The 24,931-nt window shown below is 40.1% G+C and overlaps 1 protein-coding gene across 10 annotated transcripts in view; it reads right to left on the minus strand.

The window, feature by feature from the left end:
• MPP7 (membrane palmitoylated protein 7) overlaps nt 1-24,931 on the minus strand; it is a 323,210-nt gene that overhangs the window by 124,469 nt on the left and 173,810 nt on the right. For 7 of the 10 annotated variants that reach the window (XM_036352096.1, XM_036352164.1, XM_036352104.1 and 4 more), the window contains 2 exons: nt 5,813-5,890; nt 3,323-3,475 (listed from right to left, as the gene is read on the minus strand). In XM_036352096.1, coding sequence (XP_036207989.1) covers nt 3,323-3,475; nt 5,813-5,890 — 231 coding nt within the window. The remainder of the gene's footprint in view (nt 1-3,322; nt 3,476-5,812; nt 5,891-24,931) is intronic. The other 3 variants (XM_036352155.1, XM_036352125.1, XM_036352115.1) reach the window with 1 other exon arrangement.

The following is a 24,931-nucleotide window of genomic DNA, read 5'->3' on the forward strand; positions in this document are numbered from 1 at the left end:
GAAAGAACATTACAAGCAAATATCCCTGATGAACATAAATGCTAAAATCCTAAACAAAATATTAGCAAACTGGATCTAGCAATACATTAAAAAGATCATACACCATGACCAAGTAGGATTTATTCTGGGGAAGCAAGCATGGTTCCATATTTGCAATCAATAAACATGATAAATCATATAAACAAAATGAAGGACAAAAATCACACAATCTTGCCCGGCTGATGTGACTCAGTGGTTGTGTCCACCAATGCACCCAAGAGGTCGTTGTTTCGATTCCTGGTCAGGGCACATGCCCAAGTTGCAGGCTTGATCTCCAGTGGGGGACATGCAAGAGGCAGCAGATCACTGTTTCTCTCTCATGGATGTTTCTATCTCTCTCTCCCACTCCTCTCCCCTCTCTCTGAAAACCAATAAAAACATATTTTTAAAAAATCACACAATCATATTAATAGACACAGGAAAAGCATCCAACAAAATCCAACACCCATTTATGATAAAAACTCAGCAAAGTGGGAATAGAGGGATCATACTTCAACATAATAAAGGCCTTAAATGACAAACCTACAGCCAACATCATACTTAATGGGAAAAAAACTGAAAGCATTTCCTTTAATATTAGGAATAAGACAGGGATGTCTGCTTTCACCACACTTATTCAACGTAGTACTGGAAGTCCTAGCCACAGTGATCAGACCAGGAGCAAAAAAAAAAAAAAAAAAAAAAAAAAAAAAAAGGCATCCAAATTGGAAAGGAGGAAGTAAAACTGTCATTATTTGCAAACGACATGATATTGTACATAGAAAACCCTAAAGACTCAACTAAAGAAAACTAGATTTAATAAATGAATTCGGCAAAGTAGCAGGACACAAAATTAACATCCAGAAATTGATGGCATTTTTATACAACAATAATTAACCCTTAGAAAGAGAAACTAAAAACAATCCCATTTACCATTTCAACAAAATAATTAAGACACCTAGGAATAAACTTAACCAAGGAGGTAAAATATCTGTACTCAGAAACTGTAGGACTTTGAAAAAAGAAATAGAGGAAGATACAAACAAGTGGAAGCATATACCATATTCATAGATTGGAAGAATTAACATCATTAAAATGTTTAAACTACCCAAAGCAATCTATAGATTGAATGCAATCCCTGTTAAAATACCAATGGCATATTTCACAGATCTAGAACAAATACTTCAAAACTTTATATGGAACCTAAAAAGACCCTGAATAGCCACAACAATCTTGAGAAAGAACAAAGTTGGAGAGATCAGAATACCGGATATCAAGTTATACTACAAAGCCAATGTAATGAAAACAGCCTGGTACTGGAATAGTTGGTAGGATGGGGGTCTCAGGGAATCACCAGGGTGGGGCAAACAGTATGAGCCAGGTTGACTGAGAGTCAGATATGGCAGCACCTGCCTGCTGGCTCTGTGGCAGGGAGGTCCCAGAAAAAGAACAATGACCTCTACCAGTACTTTTGTCTGTGAGAAAGCTGCTCCCCAGCTCTTGCTCGGATGCCAGACCATTTAGTTCCTCCCCATATGTTGCTGGGTCCTTTCAAGCTGCTGCCCCAGTACTGGACTCAGTGTGAGTACCTTCTAGTAAGTCTGTGTGTGGACATTTTAAAAGGAACTGCCTGGGTTTCCATTAGCCTCCATGTCACCCAGCCACAGTCCCTGTTGGTTTTTATAGCCCAGTTACTGGGACTTCTCTTTCCAGCAATGAAACCCTAGGCTGAGGGGTATGGAGTGGGGCTGGGACCACTTGCTCCTCACAGGAGGCCTCTGTAGCCAAGATATCCTGTCCAATTAAAAAACGCTACACATGGGTGTCAGACTAGCCCATTCCATGCCCCTACCCCTCCTACCAATCTCAATGTGTCTTCTTTAATTCTCTAGTTGTAGGACTTTCATTCAACCAGATTTCAGTTGGTTCTGAATGATGGTTGTTCTGTATTTTAGTTGTTATTTTGAGGGAGGAGATGAGTATAGTGTTTAGCTACACCACCATCTTGACACTCCTCTACCTTTCTTTTTTTTTTAATTTTTAAAATATATTTTATTGATTTTTTTACAGAGAGGAAGGGAGAGGGACAGAGAGTCAGAAACATTGATGAGAGAGAAACATCCATCAGCTGCCTCCTGCACACACCCCCCCCCCCCCGCCCCCCCTACCGCCACTGGGGATGTGCCCACAACCAAGGTACAAGCCCTTGACCGAAATTGAACCTGGGACCTTTCAGTTCGCAGGCCGATGCCCCATCCACTGAGTCAAACCGGTTAGGGCCCTTTCTTTTTTTGAATATCAAATTAAGACACATATAGCACAATTCCAATGGAGATTTTTCAAGGAAGGTAGAAACTAGTTTTTGTATCAAGGAAGACATTTTCATCCAACAGTCTATATATGCTTATCAGAAATCATCATAAAATAACTAATCATTTATATTACATATATTATGCAAACCATATGTAATTTTGACTCATGAACAATATTTTATATACAATTGCAGTAGAGTCAAATCCAGTGAGCATATAGCTTTTGGGATTTAATGCATTTAGGACCTTAGAATTAACAGGAAATTTTCAAAATGCCTTATGTCAGTGATGGCGAACCTTTTGAGCTTGGCGTGTCAGCATTTTGAAAAACCCTAACTTAACTCTGGTGCCGTGTCACATATAGAAATTTTTTGATATTTGCAACCATAGTAAAACAAAGACTTCTATTTTTGATATTTATTTTATATATTTAAATGCCATTTAACAAAGAAAAATCAACCAAAAAAATGAGTTTGCGTGTCACCTCTGACACGTGTGTCATAGGTTCGCCATCACTGCCTTATGTTAACTAATCACAGTTAGAGGAAAAATAAGTGATAAGCATGGGAGAAAAATGGCAAGAAGAATTAAAATATTATCAATAATATAGTCATATTTACACTGAAAGCTGCTCTACTTTGTAAAATAGTAGGATATATTAAAACATGCATTGGTAATATAGGAGGACAAAGGGAGAGGGAGGAGGAGGAAGAAGAGGAATGTTAAACTGATCCTACAGGAAAAGATATAATTGTAAAATATATTGCAATATCATTAACTAGTAAAATGAACATAAACCAAATCACTAATAGGTTCTGTATTCTGTACACATAACTTCATTCAAAAGGAAAATAACCTTGAAGCCACCTTCAGAGTTTCCCAATTAAAGTATTTTATATTTTGTCACAACATTATCATTAAAAGCTCACCTCTTTTTCCTTAATGAGATTTAGGCTATTAAAATACTATGCACTTAATGAAAATAAATTTACTTGAAAATTGAAGCTCAAAGCAAAATTCATCTGAAGTGGACCTTTTGGAAGATATTCATTGCATGTCCTCACCTTCACATTGGGTTTTGACAGTAGTTTCAACAGCTCTCTGATCTCACTATTTAATGGCTTGTTCTGCAGCTCTTCAGCCAGCTGCAAGACAGATCACATTGACATAAAGAACATTTAATAAGAGCATCATGTAGTTCCATGTGCGCCCACTACGGATCTATCTGGTGGACTGTCCAGTGATTAAGGAAAAGACAGCATGAAATAAAACAGTATATCAATCATTGCTTTTCTTTTTAGACCCTTACTAGCCCAGATCCCAGCCCAGGCCTTTGGCTAAGCACAGCCCAAGGAATCACATCAGCCAGATCACCTTTTGATTTATTGCAATGAGGGCAAACCACAGCACTTCATCTACCAAAATGGCCTTTTGCATGCAGACAAAGGACTACTTGTACAAAGTACTGGATTAAACTTTGACACTATTAAAAAAAAAAAAAAGAAAGAAAGAAAATAGAAAGAAGGGGGTGGGGGGAGCTCTGAATGAGGTGGTGAAACCCACAGGGTTTCCAAAAAACCATAGTAGCTTGCTGTTTAGAGCTGGGTAAAAAGAACTAGAATGTCTCTAATACGGCAAAGGTCCAAAACTTTTATTATGTTTACCTACACAGACTATGGAGTCTGTTAAATATAAACCAGGTTAATCATAAAATGACTTATAATAGGTTGACAACTACTATACTCTATTACAATGATCAACAATTCCCATTTGCTGGTTCTAGTTAAAGCAAGGACTAGAGCTTTGAACCTGCCTCATATTCTTAACTAAGATCTTCCTAACAACATTTCTATTCAATATTAGGCTATAGGAAGGATCATATAATTTTCATAAGAAGAAAAACAAGATTCAAATAGAAAAAAAGATTAAAATTATGAAATATGCAGTACAAAATTAAAACTATGTACATATATTTTAATTTAAAAACCTTTCTTAAACATTGCATAAAATTTGTCCTGTTTTTATCTCTGGAAAAGAACTTTTCTCTAAAAGAAGGATGAAATATAAATTACACACACAAAATAAAATCCAATAAAATTGGTATATTCATTTATAACATTTCAAAAAGTGGTTTTTACTTTTCGAGGTAACACTTTTACAAAATTAGCTTACGAAAAGTTGCAAAGGGCTCTTTGCACTCTTTGGTCACTTAATATATAACAATATTTTTTAACATTTCAATACATTGCTCTGATGAATTACTATTATTCCATATTTATATATTAGTCTCTAATTTTTTTAAAAGCAAGTTATCATAATATAATTGGGCCTCAATTACATTGATTTACAAACAAATATTTCTTCAAACCTTCAACAGTAAATTTTTTTAAATTTTACTTTCTCAAGTGGCAACTGCAGCTTTCTGTAAAACTGTATCTACACTTTTATTCATCTTCCCTTTAAATGTTTTGGTTCTATAATGCAGAGGCAAACTTCCTTATAAAACATGTATACTGAAATATCCTTCTAATTTGTAATTTCTGTAGATTCAAAATGGAAAGAAAAATGGGAACTAAACGAATAGTCCACCACTTAGAGATTACATGCTTTATTTTCTAAATTAGAAATATAAAATACATAAAAGAAAATCAACATCTGAAGATGGCCATTTTTTAAATTATAGTTATGGCCCTGATATTTTACTAAACTGAATTATAATTGGTTTTAACATAACAAAGTAAAAACTTAAAAAGCAAAAAATTAGCTGCAGGAGATCACCAAAACCAGCCTTCACACTAAACATATTTCTCATCTAGCTTAGTGTCCCTTACAGTTTACCCAGGTGTGCTCTCAATTCATCCAAGTCCGAAAGTTAACAGTAAGAAACAGCAAGTTAGTTCCTTACCCCAGATTGAAAATAAAATTATAGCTACAGGAAATTAACTACTCCATCAATGCCAGCTGCTTCTAAAATTTATCTTTTGGTTATGAAGGTAATTTGGAAAGGTCTAATACCCATAAATCATAACTATGCTTTATAATCCATTTTAAAAACAATCCTGTCTTTTTATGTATTTCTTATGCCTCATTCCTATACTAGTATCTGTCATTTTTTAGTACTGTCAGCAAAAGAGCTATCTCATTTGTCTTTATTTCTCCAAAGCATTCCTCTTGTCTGTGACTTTCTGCGTACACTAAGAGCTGACAGCTTCTCTCTCCCCGAGAGAATTACAGCCTAAAATTTATATTACGTAGTTACCAAGGCAAAACAAGAGGTATCTACATGCAAAAGTTTTAAAACAGGAGACTGAAAATAAGCTAATATCAGCATAAGCTCTGTGATGACAGGACTTTTGGAAACATTTGCAACTTCTCTGGTTTTCACTCATAGTATCACGTGCATCCGTCTGCACTAGGATAAGTTCTGCTGCGGCCAGGCTGGTGGCAGACCTGTCCCAGTGATTTCAGAAGGACACACTTACATCATCTGCCAAGGCTGCTGCGCTGTGGAGGATGGGCACAGGACTCTGCCTCTCATAATAGTGTAGTTTTTCATAAATCTGCAAGAAAAGCAAATGAATATAAGTTCAACTGCTAGCAAACATCTGAGATATTTAACTATTTTTATCATTGCAAATAGAAACTGATCATTGAACATTCTAAACAAAAAAAATTAATGGTTCTACAGATGACAAATATTTGTACATAATTCGTCTACTACTATGGTCCAGTGTTTCTAACATGAAGTCAAACAGAAAATAAAATCGTCAACAAATAGAACCCACATAGAAACTACACCTTTATGGGGGGTTTTTTGTTTTGTTTTTGGGGGGTTTTTTGCCCCCAACAAACATTAGCTATCTAAAACCTTTAATTTCTTAAACATATTGCTTCAATACCCCAAGCATTGGTTGTAGTTTATATTCCTGTTAAAAACATAAATTATGATTAAAGGAAAGCGGTAATCTGGCAGCTACATCCTGACAGCTGGTATGCACTAAGCATCCAGAGTACAGAAGCGGGCGCTGATGGACCTGTGTGGTACTCCAGGAACACACTGTTCCTTTTACTTATTATTTTCCAAATTGCCAACTTCACCCTCAAAATTCAAATTTCTAAGAAACAATGGGATTTCTCACAATTAGAGACATTTCTTATAGCTAGTTAGCTTAAATTATTTTCCATAATGGAAAACAGTAAAATTATATTAATAAATAAAAAGTAATTTGGAATCTAACTTTCCATCATCATTACTCAAGAAACACAAAGGGAAAAATATTATAAAGCATTATAAGATGAATTCCTTTAAAATTTTAGTATTATTGTTTAGAAATGAAAGATGTTTTGACAAACATAAAATAGTTGGCACTTGTTTAATCTATTTCAGCCCTTACAGAGGTGCACTTAAAATTTTATACTTGAAAACTTAGTTTAGCCTCTTATTTATAGTTGACCAACCTGTCCCCCACTATACAATATGAAAAGTAGTTGAACCTCTCAATTTCCTGTTTCTAATAAGTATCAAGTGATACACTCTTTAATTATACTCAAAGCTTAACCAAACTTTTTTGTAAAACGTCTGGAAGATAGATTTTACTTTGAATACCCTGATTCTATTGCTAAGAGAGGATTCTGTTACCATTTTGGCAGCCCAGTACATAATGCAAAGCATCAGGGAGAGAAGTCTGACATTTATGATATTACCAGAATGATCAGGACAACAGTTTTACTTAATATCTTGGAACTGTTAAACATTTGTCACATTTGAGTAATAAACAAAATTTCAAGAACACAGATTTATAAAAAGTAAGATTTGATTTGAAAAACTGTGACAGTATAATTTAAAACCAACCATTCTAAAAGTTAAATCAATTTTCCCTAATTATCAAGAATTGTGTTAACTCAACATTTACTATCACTGAACTTACCCTCTCATAAACTCCTTCAACTTACTGCAACTACTTGTTTAAACGTCTGTTTTCCTGCAATAATCTAGATGCTCATACGTCTTAGCTACCATGTGCCTGTATTACCTACCTAATAGTTATCAGTATTATTAGTAATACAGTCTTTAATGAGATCAATATCTGAATACCTTAACCCTCAAGAACATGAATGGTAGATAGCTCCATCATCTCATCTATCCTATCTAATAAAAGACAAAAAGGGTAATTAACCATACCTCTGCTATGCTTCCCATTGGCTAATCAGCGAGATATGCAAATTAACTGCCAACAAAGATGGTGGCCGGCAGCCACGCAGCTGAAGCAAGCAGGAAGTTTGCTTGCTCCAGTGATGGAGGAAGCCAAGGTTCCCCACCTGCCCTGTCCCAGCTCTGAGCTCCGGAAACAACAATGTTTCAATTATAGAAGCTAAACAAACCCCAGATACGTGCTTTCAGCCAGCCGCGACCTCAGAGCTGGGAGTGCCAGTGACAGCAACAATGTCTCAATTATAGAAGGTAAATAAATCCCAGAAAAAAAAAGAAAAGAAAAGAAAAAAAGGAGGGGCTAGGAGCTTCAGTCCCGGCCAGCCTGAAAACAGCCCTCAGCCCCTCACCCAGACTGGCCAGGCACCACATTGGGGACCCCCACCCTAAAGGGGGTGTGGCTAGCCTGTAAACAGCCATCAGCCCCTCATCCAGGCTGGCCAGGCACCCAAGCGGGACCCCCACCCTGATCCGGGACACCCTTCAAGGCAAACCAGCCAGCCCCCACCCGTGCACCAGGCCTCTATCATATATAGTAAAAGGGTAATATGCAAACTGATCCTAACAGCAGAAAGACTGGGAATGACTGGTAACTATGACACACACTGACCACCAGGGGGCAAACGCTCAATGCAGGAGCTGGCCTCTGGTGGTCAGTGCGCTCCCACAGGGGGAGTTCTGCTTAGTCACAAGCCAGGCTGATGGCTGCCAGTACAGCGGTGGTGGTGGGAGCCTCTCCCACCTCCTCAGCAGCGCTAAGGATGTCTGACTGCAGCTTAGGTCTGCTCCCCGCTGGCAAGTGGACATCCCCCGAGGGCTGCTGGGCTGCCAGAGGGATGTCTGACTGCCATCTTAGGCCCAATCCCCCCGGGTAGCAGGCCTAAGCCAGCAGGTGGTCATCCCCCAAGGAGTCCCAGACTGCGAGAGGGCACAGGACTGGCTGAGGGACCCCCCTCCCCCGAGTGCACAAATTTTTGTGCACCGGGCCTCTAGTATATATATAAAAAGCCAGCGACTAGAACACTGTAACCACCAGAATGACCAGTCGCTATGACGCCCACTGCAGCCAAAGAACCACCCCGATGTGGGGTATGGCCAGCTGGCCAACCTCCTGCGGCCCCTCCCCCCTGCTGGCCTGCCCCTGATAGGCCTCTCCCACCCCAATCGAAGGCAGGGAAACCGGCCAACACTCCCGCGGCCCTTACCCCTGGCCAGCCCCACTCCTGATCTGCCCGCCCCACCCCAATAGGGGGCAGGGCCATCTGGCTAACCACCCATGCCCCCCCATGGCTGGCCCTACCCCCAATCAGCCCCCAGCACTCTCATCGGCTCACAACCCCTCCCCCAGCCAGCTCCGTCCACGATCAGCTCCCCCACACCAATCAGGGGTGGGGCTGGCTGGCCAGTCTCCCATAGCCCCACCCCTGACCCCATTTGGGGGCGAGGCCAGCCAGCCCACTGCCCACAGCCCCTCCCCCCAGTTGGCCCAGCCCTGATTGGGCCCTATCAAGGCAGGCCCACTGGCTAACCTCCCGCCATCTCCTCCTCCCAACAGACCCAGCCCCAATCAGCTGATTGGGACAGGGCTGGCCGGACCCCACCTGTGCACGAATTCAGGAACTGGGCCTCTAGTTTTATAGATAAACAGGTACACAGGGGAGAAATAAGTTGCTGTGGTCCCACAAACAGTAAATGCGGAGTTGGGATTTAAACCTCAGGCCATCTGGTCAGCTTCAGAGCTCTTTAGCACCCTACTTGCCTGCCTCTCAGACTCACATCTCATCTATGTTTTCCACTGACCTCATTTACTGCTGAATGAATATGACCTGTTTGTAAGGGCAAGAAGAGAGGCTGGATAGATATGTGACTAAGAGTCTGGCTATTCTCAATGACAATAGGATTACTGACAGTTCCTCTCCTCCCCTTCCCTATTAATATTTTTTTCCTGCGGTTCCTGATTTTTCTAGATTAATTTACATTCATACCATAATTATAACCTAAAATTACCTGCCCCTAATAAATACATTATTTCTCCACTTAATTTTCTGCTTCTGAGTGTCTTTTAAAAACAGTAAACTATTGCCCTAGCAGCGTGGCCCAGTTGGTTGGAGTGTCGTCCTATACACCAAAAGGTTGTGGGTTTGACTCCTGGTCAGGGCAACCAATCAATGTTTCTCTCTGTCAAGAAAGAAACTTGAAGTTTCTTTCACTCTCTGTCCCTTCTTCTCTCTAAAATCAATAAAAACATGCCCTCAGGTGGTGATTAAAAACACACAACTATCAGTTTCTCTTTCTACATTGCCTTCTCTAGATTGTCATCCACAAGCCCCCCCTTACCTTGCCCACATCGGGACTTTCTATATCAAGAATTGTTTAAGTGTTCTAGAATTTACTAACTGGGAACCCTATGTTCTAATGTATTTTACTTCAGTACATAATTTTAAAAATTAAGCTGGTAGGAAAGCAAAAATTACTCTAAATAATTTTGAACTATTCATTATTTCCAAAAATATTGACAGAAATTCTGCTTTTTTATTATACCAGAGAAGAAAATTAAAAAGACAAAATGATTTTAAAATTTTAATACAATAAACAGGTAACATGTATAGACATCACCCCAAGATTGCCTAAGAGAACTTTCTGTGATGTTGAAAACGTTCTGCATCTGCTTGTTCAATATGCATTTGGACTATCCACATGTGGTTACTGCGCACAGGAAGGAACTGTGGATTGTGTACCTGAAGCACTCAACTTTTTACTTAATTCTAACAGATCTAAATACCCACAGGTGGATAGTGGCTATCATACTGAATAACATGGCAGAGCTTCAGATTATATTCTCTGTAATTTCCCTTTTTAACTCCAGAAAAAATTCACTCTGATATAGTTTGGCAAATTTTTTGTGTGGTAACATTTTGGAATCCAATAGATAAATATATAACCAAAGACATGGCTTATCAGCAATAAGGCAAACCAGCACCTATTACTAAATATTATGTATAGCCATATCAGCAAAATCTCATTTTAACTAAACATGTCCCTTTGAAGATTCAACCATGTAAAAAAAGTGTACTTCATTTTTCTCCCCTGAACAACAAGAAGAGGACAAAAGTGGAAGGAGCTGTGAACAGGAAGGAGTTAGGAATAACAAAGTCTGGAGAGAAGGGAGACTCTGAAATTAATTTCATATAAAAAATACATTTATTCAAAAGTAAGATCCCTAAAAAGAATGACATGCTAAAATATTTAAAATGCACTATTAAGAAAAAGAACCATTTCAAAATGTATAAACATTTATGCTCTATTAAATAGTGTAAAGGTGTGTGCATAAGCATTTGTTTTCTGTAACTACATTTGTAAGCAGAAAAAGTCAGTAAAAATCAGTTCTATATGTAACCAATTCTTACAGGAAAACTATAATTACCTTCATTTACACATATCTTAAAAATAAATGTTTAATGTTTACAAGGAAATCTAGTGCCAATAATCTAACTTTAGTACACATACAGTAAAAATTATTTTAAATGAGGCTTCAGTAACAGAAGTATAAATAAGGCTTAACTGGTCCCAGTGCAACATTTGTTTTCAACCTCTCAAAGACCTGTAGAGGCACTGAAGCTGAAAAACGCACTCCTGGTTACCGAAATGATAATAAATAAACTAAGCTGTGAAATCCCTTTTCTGTCTTCTATTATGAGTAGAAAAGGTATTAAAAATAACTGCCCAGCACTTTGAAGCTCTGCTGTGTAATTTAAAAAGTACCCAATCGAGAACTGGCATGTGTGCACACACACACATACCCATCTACTTCTTTTATTTAAAACATGGAGAGGAGGGAATTCTGAGTATTAAAATATCCCTGGGACACAATGACAGCCGAGAAGAGCTGGAAGTCACATATTATGCTGTATAGGAATAAAAAATAAAAGTATTCTAATGTTTGGGACCTGCATTAAAGATAACACTTTAATCTTTCTCCAAAAAAAAAAAACAACAAAAAATGAAACAAAACTTAGGCTCAAGAGAAAACAGGAGGAGAGAAACCAAGACGGCGGCATAGGTAAACAAAGGAGAATGCTGCCTCGCACAACCACTTCAAAAATACAACTAAAAGACGGAACGGACATCATCCAGAACCACAGGAAAGCTGGCTGAGGGGAAATTCTACAACTAGAAGGAAAGAGAAAAGCATACCGAGACTCAGAGGAGGCATGGTGCGGAAGTAAAATACTAAGGTGCGGAGGTGCGTGCGGAGCGGGCTGGCGGCTGAGGGCGCGGTTGTCTGTTTCAATCGGGAGGAAGTCTCAGGCTCTGGGCTCCAGTTCCAGGCGAGTCTCTGGGGACTCAGACTCAAACGGGAGAAGCAGGACTGTCGGGCATCGGTCGGAACTCGAGGGCAGCTTTCTCTCCGAGGTACTTGCAGCGGTCGCCGGGACACTGAGAGGCAGAGCCTCTGGGGCTGGGACTGAGAGCAGCCATAACTGCTCGCTTGGCCCACCCTGTTGATCCCCTGGGACCCGCCCTGCCCAAGCCCTGCACAGAGGCATTTGCTGGTTAGCCTCAGGCAAAGACTAGATTAGCACCTCCCTAGAGGACAGAAGTTCTCCCACTGCAGACACAGCTGATTCTCACAGCCAGCTGGCCTGGAGGTCAAATCCCCCACAGTGTAACCTACACAATCAAGGCTTAACTACAACAAGACGGTGCACAAAGGCCACTACGGTGTGCACCAAGAAAGCATAAAAAATGCGGAGACAAAGAAACAGGACAGAAATGGAGGAAGGCAAAATGCTGGATATAGAGCTCAAAACCACACTTTTATGGTCTCTCAAGAACTGTCTAGAAGCTGCCGATAAATTTAGTAAGACCCTCGAAAAGACTGGTGAGACTGCCAATAAATATAGTGAGATCCTCAAGAAATCTAATGAGACCCTCAATGTTGTGATAAAGGACCAACTAGAAATTAAGCATACACTGACTGAAATAAAGAATATTATACAGACACCCAACAGCAGACCAGAGGAGCGCAGGAATCAAGTCAAAGATTTGAAATGCGAAGAAGCAAAAAACACCCAACTGGAAAAGCAAAATGAAAAAAGAATCTGAAAATACGAAGATAGTGTAAGGAGCCTCTGGGACAGCTTCAAGCATACCAACATCAGAATTATAGGGGTGCCAGAAGATGAGAGAGAGCAAGATATTGAAAACCTATTTGAAGAAATAATGACAGAAAACTTCCCCTACCTGGTGAAAGAAATAGACTTACAAGTCCAGGAAGCACAGAGAACCCCAAACAAAAGGAATCCAAAGAGGACCACACCAAGACACATCATAATTAAAATTCCAAGAGCAAAAGACAAAGAGAGAATCCTAAAAGCAGCAAGAGAAAGAATCTCAGTTACCTACAAGGGAATACCCATACCACTGTCAGCTGATTTCTCAACAGAAACTTTGCAGGCCAGAAGGGAGTGGCAAGAAATATTCAAAGTGATGAATACCAAGAACCTACAACCAAGATTACTTTATCCAGCAAAGCTATCATTCAGAATTGAAGGTCAGATAAAGAGCTTCACAGATAAGGAAAAGCTAAAGGAGTTCATCACCACCAAACCAGTATTATATGAAATGCTGAAAGGTATCCTTTAAGAAGAGGAAGAAGAAGAAAAAGGTAAAGATACTAATTATGAACAACAAATATGCATCTATCAACAAGTGAATCTAAGAATTAAGTGAATAAATAATCTGATGAACAGAATGAACTGGTGATTATAATAGAATCAGGGACATAGAAAGGGAATGGACTGACTGTTCTTGGGGGCAGGAAAGGGGTGTGGGGGATGCGGGAAGAGACTGGACAAAAATCGTGCACCTATGGATGAGGACAGTGGGTGGGGAGTGAGGGCGGAGGGTGGGATGGGAACTGGGAGGAGGGGAGTTATGGGGGAAAAAAAGAGGAACAAATGTAATAATCTGAACAATAAAGATTTAATTGAAAAAAAAAAAAAAGAAGGTAGTGTCTACTAGTATATGTAGCAAGATAGGAAGATTAGTGTAGGACTCACACTGTCGTGGTGTGAATGTGTTCACACACACACACACACACACACTGCCTATAAAGAGTCTTTACCTGTGGTAAGACTTCAGTAAATAGTTTTTAAATAAAAAAATTTGACTAGGTTTTGGGCTCTGAAAGCAGCCATAAGTGTGCCCCAACTCCTTTGCAAAAAAAAAAAAAAAGAGAGAGAGAGAGCACACAGGAATAATAAAGAAAAGAAGGGATTTAGAGCTGAAAAACAACAAATGCAGTAAAGGCCACCATGCTAATTCTATGTCCTTCTTTCCTTCTTTCCAATATTATACCACTACTCTCTCTCTTTTGGCTGATTGTCTTGGCCAGAAACTCTGAAAAAAAAAAAAAGGAATAAAAATACAGAGAGCTGGCATCCTTGTTTTGTGCCTGCTTTTAATATGCTAAATTCTGGCTTGCCATTGATATGCTATATAATATAAGGCTAATATGCAAATTGTCCCCTCAGGAGTTCGACCAAGAGTTCAACCACTTGCTATGACGTGTGGTGACCACCAGGGGGTGACGTGGAACGAAGGAAGGCCCCAGCTGGTAGCTGGAATCCGGGGGAAGGAAGGCCCCAGCCAGCAGCCAGGGACCAGGGGGAAGGAAGGCCCAGATTGGCCCTGATCGCTGGCCAGGCCTAGAGACCCTATCCATACACAAATTTCATGCACTGGGCCTCTAGTATGTATATATATTTTCCTGTACAACTGGATTTTTCATTCAATACTGTATTGAGATATCTAGGTAGATATATACAGATCTAGTTCATCCATTTAACAGCTGAATAATATTCTATCATATTAATGAACAGTAATTTATATTCCTTTTAACTGAGGAGCACTATGGTTGTTTCCACCTTTTCATTATTGAACATCCCTTCACAGGTATCCTTCCTGCACAGTGGTAAACACCTAAGAGTGTTCCAGTGTTTCCTGTGTCTCATAGCCTAAGACTTGGGGTTAGCAGACATTTTGCCAATCAAACAGACACAGCAAACAGAATTTCCTATGGTTTTTAACTTTATCTTCTCCAGTCTATGACCTGCCTTTCCATAATAGTTTCTGAGGCAGAGACAGTTGCTCCCCAACATCAGCTCTCCCCTTCCACGATAACGAAACTGTGGCTAAAAAGCAGCTGCCTAGGCAAGAGCTACATTTTCTATAATGTCCACCCTTCCCTCTCTCTTGGTAGCCAGGTTCACACATGTGATTAGTTGTCAAACATGAAATATAAGTGTAACTTCTATGTGCCACTTCCTTTAAGAAATGAGTATGCTTCCTCCATATTCTCCCCTTCCATCACCAGCTGGAGTGGATGAGGACAAGCCTTAAGAGATAGCAAAGCTATCAGCGAGAAGGAACCTGGGTCCTCAAAATCCCATATCGAGAAGTGTGACTCATTAATCTGGCATATCCCCCTAAATAATAACTGAGTAGAAATAAACTTCTATTGTCCCTAAATTATGACTTTTTTTTTTACTATTTGTCAATTGTTCCTTGTACCTTAAATAATACAGTGTTCCTGGGCAAGTATAAGTTATTTAAGAAAACATCTCCTATCCTAAATTAATAAAGAGATTTTCCTGACTTCTAAGTTTTACAGCTTCCAGTGGTTCAACCTTCCTAATGCTGCGGCCCTTTAATAGAGTTCCTCATGTTGTGGTGACCCCCAACCATAAAATTATTTTTGTTGCTATTTCATAACTGTAATTTTGCTACTGTTATGAATCGTAATGTAAATATCTGATATGCTATATGTGTTTTCCGATGGCTGCGACCCACAGGTTGAGAACCGCTGCTGAAGTCTTAACTCCTATCCATGAAGAGCTCTCACTTTACAGTCAAACCTCGTTTCTTGAAAGTCTCCCATTCAAACAATTTGGGTTCTCAACCAAGTTGTTCACAGCAAAAAATGTCTTGGTTGTCAACCAAAACTTGTTTTTGACCAAACAACCTCTTTATGCTGATACCTCAGAATGACAAACGAGAGAATGCTTTTGTTGCTGGCTGAAATCAATGATTAGTACAATTTTAAAAATATATATATTTTTCTTGATTTCAAAGAGGAAGGGAGAGGGAGAGAGATACAGAAACATCAATGATGAAAGAGAATCACTGATTAGCTGCCTCCTGCATGCTCCCCGAAACCCGGCATGACATATACCCTGACCAGGATTGAACCAAGATCTCGTGATTCATAGGTCGATGTTCAACCACTGAGTAATGCTGGCTGGGCAATAATTAATACAATTTTAAAACATAAAGAGACCATCAAGAGTGATAATGTTGCTAAGGGTATGAAAGTGCCCAAAAACTAACAATTACTGGCATGTGCATAGGTAGAAAAACTGTTGTTGATTGGATAAACAAAAGCAATAGCCAGTGATAGCATTTAGGAGGCAGTGGTATATTAAAAATTCATTTAAGGCTAGTAGGGGGTGGTTTGATAAATTTAGGAAATGTTTATTGACAGATTAAACAGTACATTAGACATGCACTGTACATAATAAGGTTAAAACAGGGAATCATTTGGGGGCCTAAAGTGGATTAATTCAATTTACATTATTTCTAATGAGAAAAAATAATTCGGTTTTCAAATTGCTTCTCGAACAGCCTCCCAGAATAAATTAAGTTGGAGAACTAACCGTGGTGCCTCTTTATCTTCTTCCAAAAAGATAGCACCATTTTATCTTTTCCAATTGATGTGCCATAATACTACTTGACACAAGTGCTATTCTTTTATATGGGAGTCATTGGTCAGACTCTCATATAAAAGTGTCTCTATCTAGGCTCTCTGCTCCTTGATTTGTCTCCCTAAGCCAATATTATTATCATACTAGTAGCCCGGTGCATTAAATTCGTGCACATTAAAAGGGAATTAACTACCTAACCAGTTTGGCTCAGTGGATAGAGCATCAGCTTGTGGACTCAAGGGTCCCGTGTTCGATTCTGGTCAAGGGCATATACCTTGATTGCGGGCACATCCCCAGTGGGGAGTGCGCAGGAGGCAGCTGATCGATGTTTCTCTCTCATCGATGTTTCTAACTCTCTATCCCTCTCCCTTCCTCTCTGTAAAAAAATCAATAAAATATATTTTTTTAAAAAGGGGAATTAATTAGCAGAGATATTTTAATATTGCTGTTTGCCCTTTCTCTATAATAGAAGTGTGAGAGATGAAAGGAAATTAGTAAAATGTATATGAAAATAATATATACATTTATTAATAAATAAACAGTAACAAAAGGATATAACACCAACAGAGGCATGATATAAAAATGACAAAAACATGATATGAAAACAACAAAAACATGATATAAAAACAACAGTGATGCAAACAATGACTGATAAAGTGATTAAACTTATTCTAATATCTCCCTGTACACCACATTAAGAGTGAAAACACTTTCAGAGTGCTTGACTAATTTCCCTTGTGATGAAGTACTTAGAACTTTAACTGTAACATGCTCTTCAAACTTGAGAGAAAACAACATATAACTGACCATGTGCAAAAATGGGTTCCTACCTAGACAGGTAGGAACATGCCTACTCTGTCTAGAGTTTGTCCTTGTGATTTATTAATAGTCATCACAAATGCTGGCATCACGGGAAACCGTCGTTGAATCAATTAAATGGGAGGCCAGTGTCAGATGGGGACAAATTAATTCTTGGAATCAGAACAGCTTCTCCCTCTGCAGATCATGTTAATACTTCAGCTTTGATAATGTTAGTTCGTAATCTTTTGATAATAAATCTGGTACCATTACAAAGACCCCATTTACTATTGAGATTTCTCAATAGCATGATGATTGCACCCACTTTCAATTTTAATTTATGATACGGCATTCCCGAAGGAGTAATACTATTCAGAAATTCGATGGGGAAATTTTCCTTTGTTTCTTTGTTATGGGGTGGGGCCACAACATTAGTAACAAAGAAACAGAATTAAAATTTTATTGTGGGGAGCCACTACAGTGTTTTGGACAGGTTCAAGCCTTGGACTGATGAGAGGGCACAGTTCTTTCATTGCCACGTGCAAGTCCCAGCTTTGAGGGCTGGGCCCTCCCAGCACAATTATAGCCAACAGCTGTAGTTGTAAGCTTGAACCTATGGTCCGAACACGTGGCCCTACATGCCTGAGAGATGTGGGCTTGATAGAGTTCAGGTGCATGTAGTTGAGTAGGATTGAAACCCAGGAGAATGTTTGTAAACATCTTGGTCATGCCCTTACTTTGCCTCATAGCATCTGCTATAAAATAAAGGCATGGCTGTGGGCGTGGTCAGCGTCCCACCGAGACCCGGCTTTCATTCTCTTGTCTGTCTTTTCTAAGCCTTTCAGCTGTCCCACTCAGGTTCACCCCATGCTGGCGTGGCACACTTTAGAAAGATCTGCCTCCATGCTCCCAGGGTGGGTTCCTGCCTCAAACTCTGCCCTTACAGGAAACAGCTCTGGGAAACAGCTTGAGGGAGGGTGCAGCCATTGCCAAGATAACCCCTGTAGGACTGACTTCCTTCTGCTAGGTCACTGTTCCTCTGTTTGTGACAAACACCACCCATGGTTTTTATATAAGTAGATTTCCTGGAAATATCTCATTGTTTCCTGATGTTTGGATGACATTTTTCTCTGCTGTTACCATGCATTTAAAAATGTTTATGTTTTGTTTGGTCATTTCAATGGTATCCTGAGTAAGAAAAGTGATAAGTTTGTGGATGCAGTCCATCATCTTGACACTGGAAGGGCCTTGTTCTGTGTTTTCAGGTAGCTATTACCTCCGTTACTGGCATTGCTGATAAACCCACTGGTAAAATATTAAGTTGATGGGAAAACTGTTATTTTGCTCCTTCAGAGAGTTATCCTTGCATCCCTGAGATCCAAAGCTTCTTTCATCTAAGTTTTTGTATTAAACAATACTTTGTTTTAATTTATCAGGGGGGAATTTAGCCTAATTTCAGAGTAGAATTGGACAGATTCAATCCTGAAGGTTGAACTCAATTGCTTTGTTAATTGTGACTTGGAATTTTAGATGCCTAAACTATCTCCTATCTCAGTAATAATGTATTAACCTTCTTCCAATTACAAATAATCATATTTTATATATTTTTCAATATGAACTATTGGAGATAATCTTAAAGCTAGTAGAAAGACATAAAAATTTTACAATTTCATTTTTGTAAATATGTTTTAACATATACCTATATGATTCCAAAGACTTAATAAATTAAGAGTGAAAAGTTGGGAAAAATAGTTGTAAGAAAATTGAGGTTTCATTTTATTAGAAATGAATTATAAATGTTTTAACTTACACTTTAGAAGCCTAGGATGTTTAACTTTGAGGTAGTAGGAAAATTTGTTTTGGAACAACATTAAAATAGTTAATTTTGGTCTGCATTTACTCTGCCCATCTAGGGGCCATCTTTTTATTAGCAAAGACATTACAAGTTTTTGTTTCTTGTTGCCCAAGAGGTGTATTTAATTATTCATGTCTATAAAGCCTCATATATAATAGAAACTTTGTTTTTCTATTAAAAAAGAATTCACAGTAAAAGATGTTTTTATAGAAAGATAAACATTTTAGGTAACTCTGCTAGGAATAGGAGGGGAATGGTTTTATATAAAACTTAAGAGGGTGGAGAGGAGCGCCATTTTTTAGATATGCTGCAATTACTGTTAGATTTGTGACAAATCTAATTACAGACACAATTATTTAAGAGTATTAAAATATCCTGGGTGTGATGGTACAAGCAAATAACTTATATTTATTGTACAAAGCAGAAACATAGACTAGTATTTTAGCCATAAAATATATGAGAGTAAAAATAAAGAGTTGAAAAAACTTATAAATGTGTGAAAGAAAGGATAGTTTTGAAGTGATGCAATGAATAAAAGAAGATAATAATAGCAGTCCTGGACTGATGCCAAAGGTGCTTGGTCTGGGACACTGTCATAAATCGTTTAGGTTTAAATGTACTCACAGTTACAGCTATAAGACAGAGTGAAAGGTAGAACTTTCAAAAAATCTGAAAAATGGCACAACCTTAGGGACTGAGCAAAACTTAAGTTTCATGAAATGCTAAAACCTGTTGTGTGTCTGTGTTTAAACCAACTCTTTAAAAATCTACTAGTTTTTTTTCTTAAAACTTTCAGACATTGAAATCATGGTTTTATAGAAAAATACGATTGGGTTCTGAGAGTAACAGGTTCTGGAAGTAACTTGGACCTATGACTTCAGGTAAAATGCTGGACTCAAGGAAATGTGCATTACTTAAAAATTATGAATATTCCTATGCTAGAGGCATGTAATTTACTGGATAGTGCAGCCACAAAGAAATGTTAGATTTCTGTGTGTTTGTTACATGTACTCAGAGTTTGTATATAGTGATGGTTTTCAAAGTGTGGTCTGTGGACCCCTGAAGGTCCCTGAGATTATTTCAAGGGGTCTGCAAGGTCAAAAGTTTTCATAATAATATTATGATGTTATTTGCTTTATTCACCAGACTGCCACTTACTAGTAAAAAATGAAGAAAAGCAATGGTGGATAAAACTGCTGATGCTTTCACACAAATCAATGCAGTGGCACTAGTTACTATCATATTTTTCATCACCATGCACTCACAGTAAAAAACAACAACAATGGACACAAGACACTGGGGGGCATGGGAGGCTAGGGGAGGGTCAAGGGGAGAAAAAAAAAAGGAGACATATATAATACTCTTTGTAATACTTTAAGCAATAAAACAATTAAAAAAATAATAAAATATAACCCAAATCCAGAACATACAAACAAAAAACAAAAACAACAAATGCCAGTTTTTTAAAAATAATTTTTTATTTTTCAATTACTTTTGATATATAATGTTATATTATTTTCAGGTGTACCACCCAATGATTAGACCTTTATATGACTTATGAAGTGATCACTCTGATAAATATAATAAGCATCTGGCACCATACATATCTATAATAATAAAAGCGTAACGTGCTAATTAGACCAGACATCCTTCTGGATGACCTTCTGGACGAAGCCGGGGCTGCAAGGGAAACCTGGATCCTGGATGCTGGCAGCCAGAGAGAAGCCTGGGTCCTGGGTGCCTGCTGGCGGCTGGAGGGAAGCCTGGGTCCCAGGTGTCTGCTGGCAGCCTAAGGGAAGCCCTGGTCCTGGGTGCTGAAGGGAAGCCCGAGTCCCGGGTGCTAGAGGGAAGCTGGTGCCAGCAGCCTGGGGAAGGAAGGCCTACTCTTGCACAAATTTCGTGCACTGGGCCTCTAGTCTACACTAATAAAAGGGTAATATGCTAATTAGACCAGGTAGTCCGGGCGTCTTCTGGACGTCCTTCCTGACAAAGCTGGAGGCGTGGCTGGCCCCTAGCCCAGGCCAGCCCCTCCCCCAGTGAGAACCCCCACCCTGATTGGGGGCGGGGCCGGCCTACAAACCCCATGGCCCCTTGCCCCAGCCAGCCCCTCCCCCCTTGGGGGATCCCCCACCCCAATCTGCGGCCCCCTTCAAGCCAGGCCAGCCGGTCCCCACCTGTGCATCAGGCCTCTATCCTATATAATAAAAGGGTAATATGCAAATTGACCCTAATGACAAAATGACCAGAATGACCGCTGAACCAATCACTGTGAGGTGCACTGATCATTTCTTGGTCCCTTTTCCTGGCCAGCATGTTCTGATTACCTGATGGCCACCTGCAGCAGGGGCAGGGCCGGCGAGCGGGCGGGAACAGCTGACCCTTTGGTCCCTTCACCTGGCCTTCAGGCACCAATCACCAGATGGTGAATGGGAAACTGGGGGGTGGGGGTGGCGGCGGGGGGTGCAGCCGGCTGCAGGGAGCTGGGGAAGGTGGCCCTGATCGCAGGCCAGGCCTAGGGACCTTACCCACACACGAATTTCATGTGCCAGGTCTTTAGTTTATTATAATACTAGAGGCCCGGTGCATGAAAATTCATGCATGGGGGGGGGGGGCGTTCCTCATCCCGGCCTGCACCCTCTCACAGTCCTGGAGTCCTCAGGGGATGTCCTACTGATGGCTTAGGCCTGCTCCCCTCTGCGGGAGGTGACCGGGCTGGTCGATAAGGGGACAGCGCCGCCCCCATCATCCCGCTGCTGCCGCTGCCCAGCCTTCCTCTGCGGGAGGCGACCATATGGGCAATCAGGGGACAGCGCAGCCCCCATCACCCTGCCACTGCCACCACCTGGCCTCTCTGGGAGGCAACTGGACAGGGGATCAGGGAATGGCACTGCCTATGGAGAAAAAAGGGGGTGTTCTCTCTTCCCACAACCAGGGCAGAGAGAGAACGCAGGGGTTGATGAAATCTTGAATAAAACGTGATGAGGGTTGAGGAAAAATGAATAAAACAAGACTGAGACAGAAATAGAGGAAAAGCTGGGCCTGGGTGTGGCGTCTGCCCTCTGATAGATGAACAGAGGCCAGAGCCAGGGCAGCAATTTTATTTATAGCCAAATATCAGGAAGTTTTACTAAGGGTAAATAAAAGGGGATTGTGTGCATTCTTGTAGCTTCTTCGTGAATCATCACCTCTGGGTGGGCCCAAATCGCATTCATTCCTGGAGCTTGATTAGATTTACATAATAAAAACCCATTCCTGGCACCTAGGCTTTGAAGAGTTGAGCTGAAGGCATTCTCACCTTTTGGTCAGAAATGCCCCCAAGGTAAGGCTGTGCCCACGCCTTGGGTTCAGTCAACATGACTTTAAGGAGAGCCATGGTGCCTTCCCTGGCAGGGGGCCTCCCACAACTGCCCCCATCACCCCACTGCTGTCCAGCCTCCCTCTGTGGGAGGCGACTGGATGGGCCAATCGGGACGGTGCCAGCCCCCCTCCCCCACTGGCCCTCCGCCGCTGCTGGTCGCCAACCCCCCCATCACCGTTCCCTCCCTCTACCCGCTGGCACACATCTTGGCTGGCCTGGGTGGTACCTGCTTGCTGGCCCCGCCCCCCACCAACTGGTCATTCCACCATTTGGTCAATTTGCATATTACGCTTTTATTAGATAGGATTATTGACTATAGTCTCTTTGCTGTACTTTACATCCCCATGACTATTCCGTAACTCATAACTTGTACTTCTAAATCCCATCACTATTTTTGCCCATCTCTGAACTTTCCATCCATCTGGCAATCATTGAAATGTTCTCAGTATCTACAAGTCTGTTTCTGGTCTGCTTGTTCATTTATTTTGATTTTTAGGTTCCACATTTAAGTGTAATCGTATGGCATTTGGTTTTCTCTCTGTGACTTATTTTACTCATCATAGTACCCTCTAGGTCCATCCATGTTGTTTCAGAGGGCAAGTTCAAATATTTTTAAATGGTTGAATCACATTTTATTATATATATGCACCACTTCTTTTATATCCATTCATCTATTGATAGACACTTGGGTCACTTTCATATCTTGGCTTTGGCTATTGTAAATAATGCTGCAATAAACATAGGGGTGCATATGTCTTTTCAATTCAGTGTTTTGGGTTTCTTTAAATGAATATCCAGAAGTAGAATTGCTGGGCCCTTCTTTGTCTCTTATTATAGCCTTTGCTTTAAAGTCTATTTTGTCTGGTATAAGTATTGCTACCCTAGGATTTTTTGCTTTGTTTCCATTTTCATGAAATATCTCACTTTAATCCCTGTACTTCAAGTTTGTATCTTTAGATCTGAACTAAGTCTGTTATAGACAGCATGTGTAAGGGTCTTGTTTTATTATCCATTCAGCTACTTTATGTTATTTGATTGGGTCATTTCATTTCTTTGAATTTCAAGTAATTGTTGATAGACATGTATTTATTGCCATTTTATTATTTACATTTTTTATCTTTTTCTTTTTATTCTTAAAGAAGAACCTTTACTATTTCTTGTAATACTGGTTTGGTAGTGATGAACTCCTATAGCTTTTTCTTGTCTGGGAAGCTTTTTATATGTCCTTCGATTTTAATGATAGCTTTGCTGGATAGAGTAATCTTGACTATAGGTCCTTGCTTTTCATCACTTTGAGCATTTCTTGCCCCTCCTTTCTGACTTATAAAGTTTCTGTTGATAAATCAGTTGACAGTCTAATGGCAGCTGCCTTGTAGGTAACTAACTGCTTTTCTCTTGTTCCTTTTAAGATTCTCTCTTTGTCTTTAACTTTTTGCATTTTAATTATGATGTGTCTTGGTGTGGACCTTTTTAGGTTCATCTTGTTTGGGACTCTCTGGTTTCCTGGACTTGTATGTCTATTTCCTTCACCAGTTTAGGGGATATTTTTCTGTCATTATTTTTTCAAATAGGTTTTCAATTTCTCTTTCTCTTCTCCTTCCAGCATCCTGGTTATATGAATGTTGGTACTTTTGAAGTTGTACCATAGGCTCCTTAAATTATGCTCATTTGGGGAAGTTTTTTTTGTTTTGTTTTGTTTGTTTGTTTTGCTTTTTGCTTTTCCAACTCTCTGTTGTTTGCTTCCTTCCAAATTGCTGATTTGATTTTCAGCTTCATCTACTCTACTTTGATTCCTTGTAATGTATTCTTCATTTCAGTTAGTGTATTCTTCATTTCTGACTGGTTCTTTTTTATGTTTTCTATCTCTGTTTTTACGTTTGCTTTGTCTTTGTTGAAATCCTCACTAAGTCCATCTACTCTTCCCTTAAGTTCATTGAGCATCCTTACTACCAGTGTTTTGAACTCTGCATCTGGTAGGTTACTTGTCTCCATTTTATTTAGTTCTTTTTCTGGAGTTTTGTTTTTTGCTTTTATTTGGGGCATGTTTCATTGCCTACTCATTTTGGCAGCCTCCCGGTGGCTTTTTTTTATTTTAGGCAGAACTGCTACATCACCTGGTTTTGATAGAGTGGCCTTAGGTAGTAGGTGCTCTGTAGGGCTCAGTGGGTGCAGTTTCCTGGGTCACCAGAGCTGGGAACTCCAGGTGCCCTCCTCATCCCTCCCCAGTGTGGTCTCTGTGCACTTCCCTGTTGTAGTTGAGCCTTGATTTCTATTGGCATGTCAATAGGAGTGATTTATCCCTAGGCTAGTCTGCTATGAGGACTGGCCATTACTATAGCTGAGGACCTGCCGTGCAGGGGCCCACCCCATGGAGCAGGACTTGCTTCAGCAGGGCTCTGGTTCTTGATGAGCTTCCCCTTGAGTGTGTCGCTTGTGGAGGTGGTTGGGTGGTGCTTCAGTGTGCTCTGAAGTTGTCCACCAGGTATGCTGGCTCTGGGGCCTTCTAGGAGGTCCAGGTCAATATCAGCTGCTGTTTGTACCCTCCATGGGGCCACCTGGCAAGAACTACAGAGTTATCTGTAGAAGGCTTCTACTTGTGCTGGACTTGGAGGTACC

This window comes from Myotis myotis, unplaced genomic scaffold, assembly GCF_014108235.1.
Source record: "Myotis myotis isolate mMyoMyo1 unplaced genomic scaffold, mMyoMyo1.p scaffold_m19_p_1, whole genome shotgun sequence".
NCBI lineage: Eukaryota > Metazoa > Chordata > Mammalia > Chiroptera > Vespertilionidae > Myotis > Myotis myotis.